Below are 16,023 nucleotides of genomic sequence, written 5' to 3'. Positions count from 1 at the left end.
TTCTGGTGGTGTCATAATGGCCTGCGATCCCAAGGTCTATGCTTGTGTGTAAAAATACACCAAGCTACCTAATTCTGGTAACTGGAGGAAGTTAATTGGTACACTGTGTAACTCAGCACTCAAAATTACAGCAATCTGCTTTTGCATTTCTGTGAGACGTTTTGTTAAATTAGCAGGATTGGTTAAGTCTGGTGAATGCCAGGAGCTTTTTGCTTTCCATAACTCGGCTATCGGGTAACCTTAGCCTTGTACAGTTCAATATGCTACTCCTTGGCTGTGGGTGTTAAAAATTCATTTGTAAAAAAATCTCAATTTCTGGCAATAGTGTAATGCTAGGGGCATGGCTGAACAGTGCAAGTGAAAGCTGTGCATGACTGAATGATCAGGAATGTTAGTTACTATCATTGCCTTACTGCTAAATGTTATGTATTTTATTGCATTTCTAGCCTACCACTTCTCCAAGGAGCACAAGGTTTCACCACCGTCTCGTTTAATATCCATAACACCCCTGTGAGGTAGGTTAGGCTGAGAGGCAGTGACTGGTGAGCTTCATAGCAGAGTGGGGATTTGAACCCTGGTCTCCACCACACTGGATTGACTTTAAATTAAGTTAGTTGCATGTAAGTAAGAGCTGAAAGAGGTTCAAAAAGTGTTCCCAATAGAAATTTACAAGATACGTGTCCTTGGCTGCTTTGCCATTTTCTACCAGCTGCCTTTATCCATTGGGCAAATGGTGATTATATACCTGGGCCAAAAAGATGTGGGAAGACTGTTTTGTTACATTTTTTGTGAACCAATCTAAATAGCACCTTTATTTCTCAGTTTATGTGCTTATACAAGTTGCCTTGAAGGCCTGATTTGGGATGAAAGGTAATCTTTTAAAAAAACACAGCAAAAGTTGAGCAGAATCAAAGGTTTTGCAGAAAGTCCTAGGTCCAGTCCCTGGCATTTTCAGCTGAAAGGCAGGTATGTAGGAGACCTTGAGGAGCTGTGACCAATCTGAGCAGATAGTACAAAGCTGGGTGGAGCAGCATGACTCAGTATAAAGACAGTATAAGAACAAGTGATTCATACATTCATAACCTTGTGAACTAGCTCGAAAAAGAAAAATGCAGTGTACACAAGCCCTTGTGCAAGGAGCCTCTTAACAAAGAGCATTGGGGAGCGTTGCTATTAAATAAATACTCCTTATCCGTTATTATTTATGTAACACTTTTAATATGCAAAGTGCTTTACAATCTTTTAATTTCTCGATCTCTGTCTCATGGTTGACTCTATAATTGTCCTTAGTCAAATGTTCTCTATTGTGAATCTTCTCTCTCCCTTCCAGAGAAGCATCTTGTTGCCAGTTGTAACTTTTGCAGCAAAGGAGAAGATATTTCCTGGCTTTGTAAGCATTTATATACACCAGCTTGAAAGTATTATACATAGAGTTCATGTGTACAGCTGAGGAGCAATGCCCAGCTGACATGCAACAGGCCTTCCTATTGCTTTAGTAAAACTTTTGCAGACAACATTTAGTACAAAAGCATGCCATCTTGTCCCTCAAGCCTGTTGTTGTTGCTGCCTAGTGGCCTCTGTTCCTCTTTGAATGAGCATTTGGTCCATAATCAGTTTAATCCACTTGTATTGACAAGGATGCATTTCATTCAAAACTCTCTGAACTGAACAGAAATATTATTTGAAATACTGTTATCAGAGTCTGTATATACACCAGGGTAATTACACAGAAATTTGCTGGCCCTAGCTGAGTTATTTAGCTCTCCAGATTTAGCATGGCTATAGAATGTCATGCATGCCTTGAGCTGATTCTCCACTCCTTGTTTTTTTTTGTCTCCCCCCCCCCCCGAATGAAAAAATTCTTAGTATGTGCAACAGAGCTGAGTAGTGAATACTATGGGATACTGTCAGTGCATTTGTTCAGGGCCTAAGTCTGTACTATCCACTCAGCCACCCTCTCAATATTTAGACATAGTTTATGATACCTACCATTGGCTCTCTCAAAGAACTTGGTTGTAAAACTTAAATGCAGTCAGATGGGAATCCTATATGCACTTACCTGGGAGTAAGGCTCATTGAACTCAATAGGTCTTACTCCTGAAATGACATCTATAGGATTGCATTGCTAGTAATTATTATAGTTTGCACTTAGGATATGGGTCCAGGTGGTGAATTGCATGGCTATGAGAAACAGTGAATTTCCAGTCCTTTCCTATTTCAGGTCAGGGATGGAGAACCTCATGCTTGGGTGTGGGTGTGTGGAATACCTCTTTACCCTTGGGACTTTCACCAGCTATGGCCCCCTTGACTGCTTTTGCCTGACTTGAAATGTTCAACTGCGGTAATTCCTCTTCCTTGCCTAGATGGAGAGCAACATGTGTAGGGGATCTCTGACCTCTATAAAGTTGGAATGTAGGTTCATCCCAGCTTTTCCTCTGCCCACTTTTGTCTATAGCCATGTTCATCTCTCTTGTATCACCCCCTGGAAGTTGCTCATGAAGCAATACTGCCCTTGAGCTAGGAGAGGCCTCACACTCCTGTTTGAAACCATGCAGCTTCTCTATGTCAGTATTCTCCTCTGCAGTTTCCTACAGGGTAGCCCAAGAGTACAGTGTAAATAATTTTGTGGAATATTTTGTAGCACAGAAGACTATGCTCTGCCATAATATTTTTTTACCTCTGTTAAAGAATCACCAATGCATTTAAAGTATCACCAATGTGTTTATTTATAAGGGATACCTGTTGATGTGCCTGTGTGGGTACTCCAAACTCAGTACCTACAGAGAAACTTCCTGAGTGTAGAAGTGTGTATACCAATACTGTGCACACTTTCAAAGGTGGTGTGCTCCTGTGCGCCTGGATTGCACACTAGAAAATCAAATGTGCCACTTGATGGAATATTAAAGAATCAGGCTGCTAACCTCTTGGGCCTTGTTGTACTTTTTTCCAGTTGATCAGCATTCACTGTTTCCTTACCATGCAGAGTTAAGAGATTTACACTCTTTGCAATACAATAGGAAATTACATTTTACAGCTCCTAGTTCTGTACAGGCACACGGCAGCCTCACCTCTTTTCAAGTTTGTCTTCAGAGATATTATCCATGGTGCATCAAGTATGCAAAGAAGTTCATTAGCTTGGAGGAGAGAGGACTTGCTTGACAAAAAATCATATTTGTGCCACCTTCCGTTGTCTCAGCATCTGACATTCATTGTTTCTGAAATACAACTGCCCAGAACTGTGTGCAGTGATCATTGTCTATTCCTGCTGCCCATCTTCCTCCGCTGACTATCATCTGTCTTGTGTACCCGGAAGCACTCCTTTAAGTTTTGAGATCGAATCTTGGGGTTCATAATCTCTTCACCCATGGAGCTGGGGAACCAACCTCTCTCTTGATCATGCAAACGCTCCCCAAATATCCAACCTAGATTTTTTTGGAAAAGGATGATTGTGGGTGGAGAAAACATAATAGTGGCAGCTCAGTAAAGGAGCGATGAGTTAATGCAAGCAAGGTTCAAAACTGGTACAAGAAGGGAAGTTATACAACAATCATATCAGAATATATTAAGGGAAGCTGGTTACATAATATTTTCCGTGTGAAGCAGATGTTGCAATTTACAAAGGCTTATAAGAATTCTGCTTCACTGGGACCGCAATGCTTTGGCAATCCGAGTGAAAAAGAGAGTATGAAAAATTTAAAAAATATTCATTGGCCTTCATTCATTTCCTGACAACCCAATTAACAGGTCATATACCACCATCTGAGGAGCACTGGAACATACTGTACAATCGGTCCTTAATGCTGCAAGATATTTACTTCCTACACAGTTCCCCTGTTATGATTTTGATGTGCATTTGTGCCTACATTAAAACCCAAATATGGACACTTCTTACCATCGTCTGTCTTTTCCAGGATGTTAAGTACATCAGCCAGTTCCAGCGACAGCTCATCTGGCTGCTGAGCCACATAAGGATGGACACACTGTACTTGAGGGCAATCTGCAAGTGGAAAAGGGAAATTACTAGTTTGCAGGACCCTTTATGAATACTATAAGGGAGAAATGGGAGAGTGTCTGCTACTAAAATGTGTGTGTGTGTGTGTGTGTGTGTGTGTGTGTGTCCCCAACTGCTGTAGCATATAGCGACCAGGCCTTTTGCCTCTCTGGTCAAGGGCTTAGAATAGCAAAAGTCTGTAGCATAACCTTGATAATTTCTGTTGCCTGTATTACTGTAGCTACAAAGGAACCACCTTAGAGAAAAAATGGTAAGCTAGTTAGGCTGTGTCATCTCAGCAAATAATTCAACCAACGGGCCAGTGAGTGCAATGGCTGATCTTGGGGACAGTTACATCCTCAGTCAGAGGTTTTGAGAAATGCATAGAATCTCATACAAGAGGGGAAGGGATCTCAGATTAGCTTCTTGCACTTGGGTGTAACATGGAATGGTACTGATGCGGGACTGAGGTGACTGGGCAGCAGACAAATATGGAACAGTGATGTTGCATAAAATTCTGTAGACAAGAAAAGGGTATGTAACCTCTTACTGAATCTTTCCGTAAAGGGATATGCAGCTGACTTCTCGGCTTCACAAAAATTTGCTTCAGGGCACACAATTTAAAAATGAAGCTTAGAATGGAATTTTGTTCTGCAATTAGGACCTGATCTGCCTTTGCATCCTAGAACTGACATTGCTAGAACCTAACCAAGAGCAGTGATGTGCTCTTAGAATCCATCTGGATGACAACTTTCTATCATTCCCTCCTTTCCCCCCTTGCCCTCCTTACCCATGAGCCTGGATGTAAAGGAAACAAACTTGGTTCGCCGATTCGGAGCCAGCAAGATCATCCAGCGCTTCATTTCACTTCTGCATTGGAAATAAAACAGGAGAGAGAGCGGCAATCAGTGTTTTCCATGTAATTTGGAAAGGGTCCGTGGAATCTGACTTGCCACATAGGAGTCTACAAGTGACTTGCAAAAATTTACAAACATAAAGAACAAATAAATCCACTTTCTGCATTCTGTGCCATTCCTGCATTTCTGTCTTACTGCCCCTGCCCCTACTTTAATGGTAAAATCCATGTGTTCTCTCTCCCTTTCCTGTCAGCTAAGTCAGTTAAGTGTCACTCATTCACGCATCCTGACTCATGTTCTCCCACTCACTGGTTAGAAAGTCATGCACAAGCTAAGACAATAAGGAGTTCAAGGCAAATCCATGAACTCTACTGAAAGAGCTCAGCCATGTTTCAGAATCCCTTGACAGAAGACTCATTCCTCTATCCCATTTTTCACCTTCGTTTTTCATGTATTATTTTCTATAAATACCTGGAACAGTCATTCCCTTTCTTAGGGTTAAAGTGGATATGATATGGGAGATCTGGGATGCTTATGTCCCTGAGAAGAACAGGGGTCCAGGAAGAAAGAAAGTTTAACCCCCTCTTTGTCTCCCTTTTTGCAGTTTAAAGAACAATAGGTTTGGGGTCTCTGGTTAGTCTCAGTGACTGCAGGGTTTCCTGAGCCAAATTCCCTTTCCAGTAATAGCTTTGTGGACAAAAGTGAAAAGGAATATGTTCTCCATGTTCTTTTGGAGTCATGAAATTTGAGCTCAAGGGGTGAAGCCATCCGTGGCAATCACACAGGGTCCCTGGACGTTTCACTGTCTATTGATCAATGTGCCACCACTTTATTTCTTGCTGCCACTACCCAGGCCCTACCTGGTACAATACTGAGTCCAGTCAGGGTTAAATTGGAACATAAACTTCTGTTTATTTATTGCAGTTTAACAAGCGTGTGGTTTCATAAATGGTATCAGTCAATTACATTCATGGGGTGCCTATCCAGAACCTATAACTTCCGCTACCTGCTCTCACTCACTAAACCACCTCTCAGATATTTACTTGTCTTCCTAGCCCCTAACTGTTCCTGACTCTACACTACACTAACTCAACCTACCCACAGACTCTATCCCAATTCACTCCCACTCCAACCAACCACCCAACTACCAACAAACTCCTCCCTTCGCCCCTCCCAGAGCTGGTTTTATAGTCCCTCTGACTCCACCCCCTGGGTTCTGATTGGGTAACCTGTTTTAACTATTTCACCTCCAGCACTCTCATATGTTAACGTCACACCACCTTCCTTGTTCATTCTCTGAGTTAAAGAGCAGCTTTAGGGTCAAAAAAAGTGTGTGGGGGGGGGGGGAAGCATGCAGCAACTTGCGTAGGCTGGACAGCTTTTGCTGCTGCTTCTCTGCTCAAGCCAGGCACTTCCGGGTTTAAGCAGAGGGGCAGCTGAGGTTGTGGTTGTCTTTGTCGCTTACTCCAGGGAACCAGGAAGGGAGCGGGGGACAAGGTTTTTACAACAAAAGGAAGAAATATTTTCTCCTATTTCCCATGTCCTCCATCTGCAACAGTTTGTCGGTAATGCACATTAACTGAATAAATTCTCTGCTCAAATGGGTGTTGGACTAGAAAGAACACTTCGAGTGCCAACTTTTCTTAATCTATCGTTAGCAACATGCTTAATTTGGAGCAGAAACAATCCTTCCCGCACTGCTAGGTGTGAAATTTTGCAAAGAAGAAGTGCTGGAAAGAAATACAAAGTTTTGCATCATGCAGGATTTGGGGTAACAGTATGAAGGATGAACCCATTTGAATATACCATCTGCACACTGGGAGGATGGATATTATTATTATTAATTATATTTACATACCGTCCTTCATCAAAAGATCTCAGGGCAGTTAACAAGATAGTTACTACCATCTGTTTCTAAGCTTCTGTACCTTCCACAATGATATATTTTATGTACGTAACATTTATTGTGCTTAGCACATAGGCAGTTACAGTTTATATTCCTATAGGATTACTTGAAAACGTACTGCAGTATTTCCTGGGGTCCATGCATTTAATAATCTACAAATTGTCATTCATACAGGACAAAATGAGGACAGAGTTGAGGGAAGGCAGAATTCAAATGCAGATTTGTATGGTCAACATACCTGGGGCGATATTTTTGCCATTAGTTCAATCGGCCAGAATTCAGTCTTTGGGTGTTTCAATATATTCTCTCCCTTGGGTGTTTTCTCCACCACTGGAGTGTGTGTGGAGGCGTGAATATTTTGTTCACGGCTACAGTATGAGTTCATAGGACAAACAAGAAGCCTCCTTTGACATCAGCCTGCCTTTCCCTCTTTGTCTGCAGTAGGGAGGGCAAATTCATTCTAGTTCTGTGGGAGGGACTGGAGACTGCATTTCCTGTACACAAGCAGCCACTGAAGCAGACCATATGACAGAATCACCAGTAAGTAAAGAATAAGTAAAGAATTGTGGTAGGAAACAAATTACCCTAAAGCGTTGCAGAAGACAGAGCTACGCAAGATGTTGACAAGGGGCAAGTGAACTCACAATCAACACTGTCATTTAGAAGACAGTCTCCATCAAACGTGATGCCTATTGAACAATACCTGTGCCTGCTTATAAAGATAGGTAAGTTCATCCCAAGAGCAATAATAGTTCAGAATCTATTGTAAGAAAGTGCAATGGGATCATGCGCACAATCTGCAATTTTTCCAGATATTGCCTCGTTATGCTTACTGTGATGATGCCTTTAGCATGTAGCTGACTTCGCGGTCATCTGCATTTTCCAGCAGTCTCAGGATGAAGACATTTGCCAAGCTCTGCCCTTGGTCTTCCAGCTCCTCCACCCGTAGAAGTCCTCGGGGTGCAGAGTCAAACACCTGATATTTGTCACTGAGAGAGAAAAGAAAGGTGTCAGAAACACTAGTTATAGCCTAGGCTGGGGTATAAGCAGGGCCTAAGAGATGGGGCAGAGAAATAGGTGACTACATTTCTCATAGGCAAAATATTCTTTCTGAAGAATGTATGGCTTAGTGTCGAAGGAGTAAACTACACCTGAAACTGTTATCTGGGGATAACAAAATCTTGCTAAGCATGCTCGGGAAGAGATTATTTGCATCTGAAAAAGGACAGCAGAGAAAGGAGGAGTTAACTCTTCTTGAGTCGTATACTTCCTTCTGAAACTTTCCCCAAGCCAGCTGTTTAACCCCCTGCCAGTGTTCCATAGTCCTTTTTTTTTTTTTACAAACATGAAGTGATTAGAAGGGGGAAAGTTAGGCACACACTTCCCTCACGACCGTCCTCTGATGCAAGTTTTCTCTTCTCAAGGACAGAATGCATCGTATATTTATTCTAGAGATGAGGAACATGTGATCTCCAGATGTTGCTGGACATCAACCCTGACCAGTTTCCGTGCTGGCTGAGATCAACAGCCTTTGCAGAATCACAAGCTCTTCACCCCTGCCTAACAATTTGAAGGGGGGATGGGATGCAAATGTAAAGAATTGTCTACAGTGGTACCTCGGGTTACATACGCTTCAGGTTACATACGCTTCAGGTTACAGACTCTGCTAACCCAGAAATAGTACCTCGGGTTAAGAACTTTGCTTCAGGATGAGAACAGAACTCATATTCCGGCGGTGCAGCGGTAGCAGGAGGCCCCATTAGCTAAAGTGGTGCTTCAGGTTAAGAACAGTTTCAGGTTAAGAACAGACCTCCGGAACGAATTAAGTACTTAACCTGAGGTACCACTGTATTTTAAAAACCCAGAACAACAGAATAAACATCCGCCTTTGCTTAATTATTTACTATGAGTACTGAAAATTCGTCTACAGCTGCTTGGGCAGCACATCAATAGATTAAATTAACAATCAGAAACTATCTCAGGCAGGATTGAGACTGAGCCAACTGAGGCTGAATAAACATAGTACAGCTCAAATTCTGTTCCTCTCTGTTTCAAACTCACCTAGAGATTTGTCTGCAGAGCACTAGCAAATCATTGAAGAGGAACAAGTAGACTTCTCTGAAGAGCTTCTTTGTGCGGAGGGTACGTGATGTTTTGGGGCCATTCATTTGCTGCAGTTCTCCCTGCTTTAGCAGCCAACGGGAGTGAGAGATGATGGGCACAGACTAACGAAGGAAATAAAATAATAATCAGGAGCACTGCAACATAGCATCTTATGGCAATCCCTCTGAATTCACTGCAAAGGAAAGCTTTAAAAATAAACTATACAGAAGCTATGGATCCAGGTAGAACCTAGTAAGAGCCTGCCCATCGACTCCAGTATTCTGTTCTCACAGCGGCCAAACAGATGCCAGTGGGGAAACCATAAACACAAGAGCACTATCGTCTCCTGGTGTTTCCAGCAACTGTCAATGTTCTCTTAAAATTAATTTGTGTCTGTCAACTGGGGGGGAAATGTAAAATGTTGATCAGCAGTATTTAGCATCCCTTTAAGATACCAAAATATGAGAAAGTGGTTTTTGTCAAAGTCTGGCTTTATTGCAGAGGACTTCGTTCATATTTAGCAGTATCTATCAGGCAAGGTACTGGAAGAGAAGATTCAACTAAAAAGATATGAATTAAAGTATATGAAACACTATTAGACCCAGTATGACCTGAAGGGAAAGACAGAGATGTGACCCAGAACTTACTACAAATCATCTGTGCATAGCCAAAATTAGTTTAGCAGTGAATTTCAAAAAAGCTGTGACTCCTTGGCTTAAAATCTGTTTAAAGAGGATCTGCGAATAGCCGAGATTGCCAAAATTACAAATTATATCAGGCTCAGGGAGTAATGCCAAGTAGATAATTTTGTGGATAGTGTTTGTTCAACACAGCAATGGGAAGTTTAACAACAGCAGCCAACTGCATGTTGTCTTTTCTTTATTGTAAAAGTTACAACTTTTTGGCATGCTCATATTCCCCCCTTTTCCTCCTATTAACCTGTGAAATACTTAATAAAAGTAACATTAAAAGTTGGCTCTCTGAAGATGTATATAATGAGAACAAAATACATGGTCGTTGCAGATCATCAAAGGAAATTAAATTATCCATTGGAAACTTTGAAGTCTCATTCTAAGCAAAAGGACAATAATGACGAGTGGGATATGTTTTGACATATCTTGCCTCAAGAGCCTCTTTAGGTTAATTTACACAAAATTCACACCACACAGCTGGCCTGCAGCACTCGTAAGAAAATTATACAAATAAAAAACAGATAAAGGAGCTGGAGGAGAGCTCCATAGAGCTATATTAGTCAGCACTGAGTTAGAAATAATACAAGTGACTGGGAATGGCTCAGCACGCATAATCACTGCACGCATTCTGCATGATCCAGTCAGTGGAGCAGGAAACATGGGTAGCCAGGCAACTTGGTAAAGCAGCCAGACAGACTGAACCCTGACTTGCATTAAAAAAGGGTACCAAAGCTAGGACTGACTAAATTAGATCAGTGATTGTTTAATATAATCATTAGGGGCAACCGTTTTGCTAAATTCATCAATGATTTTGCCCTGTAACATATATCTGTTCCTCTCCTTAGGACTTAGCCTACATGTTTACCTTGATCTTAAATTCTAGCATTTTCTGGATGCTGATCATCTGTTCTGTACGGCTCATCTTCCTGACGCCTTCGTTGCATGCCTTCACCACCTAGAAGAGACCAAGCAATGAGAGTATATCAGAAACACGATTCCTTGTCTCAGGGTTGAAAATTGGAACCCCAATGAGAACAGATTGAATGAGGTGGAAGTAGAAAAGCATGTTTAACTTCATTCAGAAGTGGTTCTGTAAATAAAAGCGCAACGCCGACAAGATTTTAATAATAAACTTGTTCACGTCAAAGTAAGTGTCACTGACGAGGCATTAGCTTAACTCATGTGAAGGAAATCAAAGCATTGTTCACCCCAGTAAGATAAGGGAGGACATGCATCCACGGATGAAGGGGAATAGGTTCCAACTCTATTATTACTTAATAAGTAATTATTATTATTAATTACTATGAATAAAATAGTAAGCAAGAATCACCTGAGTTGAGGCTTACTAATGCTTACTTTGGTTCCTGGTTAGAAAGAGAAATGGCTGTAGCTCAGTGGATTTCATAGTTTTATACAGTCAAGACATTTCTGATTTAATTTAAACCCTAGAGAAGCTTTCAAATTCTACTATAGTCCTAATGGTGGAACCAAGCCAAAATGGAACTCAGATTTACTAGACTGGTCAGTTCTATCACAAATTCAGAAGCTTTCAACAATGTAGCAGGTTGTGTTTCACATTCCTAGAGGTATTTGTGCTATCAACTGCTGATGACATCATCACATTTTGGCAGCCTCACAGCAGGGCCGGGGGAAGGGCAGGGGCCCTAATTTAGCTCACAATATAGTTTTCCCTAAACCATGTCCATCTGCCCCACCCCTGGCATAATTTGTGACATCAGATGGAAGGAAGGTAAAGGCGTTGCCTTCACTTCGAACTGCATTTCCGAGTGGCTTCCCACCCCAGCTTGCTGCTCCATTGAAGACTCAGGAACAATTCTACTAGGCTCATGTCTGAAACTGGGGCCTATGTAATTCAGCAGACAGATAGAGATAGAAAATGAGGGTCCACTAAAACTTGGCTCAAGAGGAATCAGGATCCACTTGATCCCAATGACACTGGACTGGAGTTATGATCTGGCCCACTTCATGGAGGGGAACATGTGTTTACCATCTTTGTGTGTTGCCTCTCTAATTGCATTTGTGAGTATACCAAGTATAGTAAACATTTGTGTGGCCCATTCCAGATTATTTCCATGGGATTGATCATATGAGTTTGGTCTAGGTGCATTGGCTGCATGAAGATCTTCTGTCTCCATGTGAACATGCAGGGACAATGGAGGTTGGGTGGCTTCTTTATGTGGGCTGATACAATCCCCTGCATGTGGTAAGACTGGTTCAGACTCATGTTAAAAGTATACTGTACTTGGCCTAACCTCAAAATATATAACTAGACAGGCAACACACATGATAGGAAGCCTCGTAGAAATGGAGTTCAAAAGGAGCTGAAGCACTAATAAAAAGGTATATTATGGCACACGTGATTTTGGGTCAGAAAAATAAGTTTGTACTCTTGGATGAAGTCTGACCTACTAACAGTCTGCTTCAGGTGGCAGCTAATTAAATCACTGCTCTCTGTGGAATCTATCACCTTCAAGTGTCTGACTACAGCTTTTGCACTCTGAAATCTGAAGCAACTCTTTCTTGGATATTTTCTTCCAGATATGTCCTCATATACCAGATACATATGATTAAGCATTAAATTCAAAGTCATCCTATTAACGCAAGGACTAACGCCTGCACAGTGGGACTACCTCTCTCTCTCCTTCCCCTACATGTCCCACCCCCAAATCCACTCTGGAGGGTAGGGGGATTCTTCAAAACACATGGCGAGGGCAGGGGTGCCAACTTAAATAAAATACTGGGAGGCAGGTAAACCCCATCCTGCATAATCAATCACATGACACGGCGCGCACACACCATTTGAATGGCAATGGCCAGCAACTTTGGGAGGGGCACAGAGGAAGAGAAGAAGCCCCATTTGCTCCGAAAAATCCTGAATATTCTGACAAGGCAGATGAGACTTACTGTTTCCAGTTCCTTGTGAGCCTCAAGGGCAGTGATTTCACGTTCAGACTTTTCCTCCACTTTCTTCAGGATATTCTGTACAAGATGAAGGAAGGTTGTTATTATACATTTCCATAAACAGGCTCTACTTGAACACGTGTAGAAAAATGGAGAGAGGAATCAAAATCTTCTTCCTTTTGACAATTACATTATGGGCATAAAAGGATACATTTCCTTTATAAAAGCTAGCCAGGAAGGGCTAGGCGATGGGCTTTGCAGGGTGGTGAATGCTTCCCTCTGTGAGGGAGCCTTCCCAGACCCGCTGAAAAAGGCGGCTATCAAACCGCTTCTTAAAAAACCATCTTTAGATGCGGCCAATATGGCCAACTATCGCCCAGTCTCAAATCTTCCATTCTTGGGCAAGGTGACTGAGCGAGTGGTTGCTGAACAACTCCAGGCATGCCTGGAAGAAGTGACCATTTGGATCCCTTCTAGTTGGGATTCAGGCCTCATATTGGGACTGAAACTGCCTTGGTCATACTGGTCAATGATCTCCGGTGGGCTAGGGACAAAGGTAGAGCTGTTTCTCTCAGCGGCTTTTGACACCATCAACCATAACATCCTTCTGGACTGAGGGGCTGGGAGCTGGGAGCACTGTTATACAGTGGTTCCGCTCCTTCCTCCTGGGCCGTGTTCAGAAAGTGGGGGGGGGAGGAATGAATGTTCAGACCCCTATGCGCTCAGTGGTGGGGTGCCTCAGGGTTCTGTCCTATCCCCCATGCTTTTCAACATCTGCATGAAGCCGCTGGGAGAGATCATCAGGGGGTTTGGGCTGGGTGTTCATCAGTATGCGGATGATACCCAACTCTACCTCTCTTTCAAATCAGAACCAGTGAAGGCTGTGAAGGTCCTGTGTGAGTGTCTGGAGGCGGTTGGAGGATGAATGGAGGCTAACAGAATGAGGTTGAATCCTGACAAGACATAAGTACTGTTTTTGGTGGACAGGAGGGGGCAGGTGTGGAGGACTCCCTGATCCTGAATGGGGTAACTGTGCCCCGAAGGATCAGGTGCGCAGCCTGGGAGTCATTCTGGACTCACAGCTGTCCACAGAGGCGCAGGTCAATTCTGTGTCCAGGGCAGCTGTTTATCAGCTGCATCTGGTATGAAGGCTGAGACCCTACCTGCCCGCAGACTGTCTCACCAGAGTGGCGCATGCTCTAGTTATCTCCCACTTGGACTACTGCAATGCGCTCTACATGGGGCTACCTTTGAAGGTGACCCGGAAACTACAACTAATCCAGAATGCGGCAGCTAGACTGGTGACTGGGAGAGGCCACTGAGACCACATAGCACCGGTCTTGAAAGACCTACACTGGCTCCCAGTACATTTCCAAGCACAATTCAAAGTGTTGGTGCTGTCGTTTAAAGCCCTAAATGGCCTCTGTCCAGTATACCTGAAGGAGTGTCTCCACCCCCATCATTCTGCCCGGACACTGAAGTCCAGTGCTGAGGGCCTTCTGGCGGTTCCCTCACTGCGAGAAGCCAAGTTACAGGGAACCAGGCAGAGGGCCTTCTTGGTAGTGGCACCCGCCCTGTGGAACGCCCTCCCCCCAGATGTCAAAGAGAAAAACAACTACCAGACTTTTAGAAGACATCTGAAGGCAGCCTTGTTTAGGGAAGCTTTTAAAGTTTAATAGACTATTGTATTTTAATATTCTGTTGGAAGCCGCCCAGAGTGGCTGGGGAAACCCAGCCAGGTGTGCGGGGTATAAATAAATTATTATTATTATTATTATTATTATTATTATTATTATTGCCACAAGGAATGTTCCTTGGTGGCTTTTCCCTCCCCATTAAAGCTCTTCAGCCTCTCAGTGACCTCAATTGAAGACATGGCAAGGTGGTACTGATATATGGGAAGAGTAAAACCCTGTGATACCTGCACCAGCAGCTTCAGCCTTGTGATCCTTTGAAAAGGCAAAATCAAGAACGATGAGAAAGGCAGGCCTTTGCATTTCGGATCCAGTTCCAAATGTGAGATCACCTCCCGGAAAGCTGGCTTGTCCTGGCTGACAGCAGAGACAGATGGAGAGTGGTGTTTTGTTATTTCATTGAGGTTTAAACTTGTGTGAGTAACCAACATGTTCTATGTGTGTTTTAATTTTCACAACACTACCTTCCCCTCAGGGTTGGAATTTGGCTTTGTTCTCATTTTTTTACAATTTGGGGGAGGGGCATATTAGCACTAAGTGGATTTTGGTTTGAAGTTGGGTCTATTAATAGTATTTGGGAATGGAAAAATAGGCTTTTAATGTGCAAGCCAGAGTAATGCTTTTACATGTGTAGCACATACAAACTTAGCAGCATATGCTGGGTGTGTGGGTGGGTGTGAATGGGGTGTGTGTCCAAGTAGATGAGTCAGAGGCATAATTATATATCTTTACACAGTCGGATTGTTGCAGGAAGGTGAAATACATATAGTCATAGGAACAAGGCCTTCCATCAAGTGATTTAACCGAGGTAGGCCTAGCTGGAAATGACAAGAGGAAAAACTCATCTGGCATAAACTGGAAGCATCTCAGACTACTGGAGAGCTGCCAGGATCTGTCACAGCTACAGCTAGTGTGAATTCAGTGCTACAGAAAGGCACACGCTCTTTAGCTCAGATTATTTGGTTTCTCACTGACAAAAAAGGCTATTAATGTGAGGGAACTTTCTATTTATAACTAATACCAATATTCATAACTAATACCAAATATTTAGAAGCTTCTGGAACACCCCCATACCCACAAATGATTAATTAGCACAGTTCATAGGAAGAAGCATACAGGTCTGAGCACCAGCATGATAAAACAACTCAGGCCACAATCAGACCCCAGCTCTATTTATTGCATTTATTAGTGGCTTTTTTCATGAGAAGTGACCCAAAGCAACTCACAAAATGCTATGAACATTAAAACTGAGTATGAAAAAAACGAAATGAAACGAAACCCTATCCATAATAAATATAAAAAGGAAGGTCCAACATAATACACCCCACTACAAAATAAGCAACAAAGAGGACACAAGTATGCCTGATACACTCCAAATTAAGGGCTGAAAGTCCAGGGGGAATAAACCTTTTTGCCTGGCACCTAACAATAGATCATTATGGTGCCAGGAGTACCTCCCTAGGCAGAGCATTCCACAAGCAAGGAGCCACCACTGAAAATGCCTGTTCTCGTGTTGCCTCCATCCACATCTCCCTCAGAAGAAACACATGAAGAAGGGCCTCCAATGATGAATGCTGGGTTCATGTGGGGAGAGGCAGCCCTTGAGATATTGTGGTCCTGAGGCACACAAGACTGTTAAAAGCATAGCAATAACCACTGAGGATGCTGTTCCTGGTGTGGTCCAGCTAAGGTTTTTGTTTTTCTGGAGCAGAGGGAGGAAAGAATGGAACTAGCAATTGAATTGGTCCTGGAACTGAGAATGGTATGACCATTCACCACATATGTGACCGAGAAAATACTGAACCAAACTTCTACATTAGCTTTTTCTGAAAGAGTTCAAGCTGACTCCATATTCCTG

General features: G+C 42.8%; 1 protein-coding gene across 5 annotated transcripts in view; it reads right to left on the bottom strand.

Annotated features, from left to right (window-relative positions):
• Positions 1–2,701: 2,701 nt before the first annotated feature.
• The window catches only part of NGEF (neuronal guanine nucleotide exchange factor), a 59,570-nt gene continuing 46,248 nt past the window's right edge, over positions 2,702–16,023 (bottom strand). For all 5 annotated transcript variants that reach the window (XM_053389657.1, XM_053389659.1, XM_053389660.1 and 2 more), the window contains 8 exons: positions 14,393–14,522; positions 12,475–12,549; positions 10,415–10,504; positions 8,816–8,979; positions 7,588–7,743; positions 4,782–4,861; positions 3,893–3,997; positions 2,702–3,422 (listed from right to left, as the gene is read on the bottom strand). In XM_053389657.1, the coding sequence (XP_053245632.1) occupies positions 3,250–3,422; positions 3,893–3,997; positions 4,782–4,861; positions 7,588–7,743; positions 8,816–8,979; positions 10,415–10,504; positions 12,475–12,549; positions 14,393–14,522 (973 nt within the window). In that variant the 3' untranslated portion in view covers positions 2,702–3,249. The remainder of the gene's footprint in view (positions 3,423–3,892; positions 3,998–4,781; positions 4,862–7,587; positions 7,744–8,815; positions 8,980–10,414; positions 10,505–12,474; positions 12,550–14,392; positions 14,523–16,023) is intronic.

The sequence above is a fragment of the Podarcis raffonei genome, chromosome 5, assembly GCF_027172205.1.
Source record: "Podarcis raffonei isolate rPodRaf1 chromosome 5, rPodRaf1.pri, whole genome shotgun sequence".
NCBI lineage: Eukaryota > Metazoa > Chordata > Lepidosauria > Squamata > Lacertidae > Podarcis > Podarcis raffonei.
Note: the sequence above shows the minus strand (reverse complement) of the source record. Positions and strands in the feature narration are given on the sequence as shown.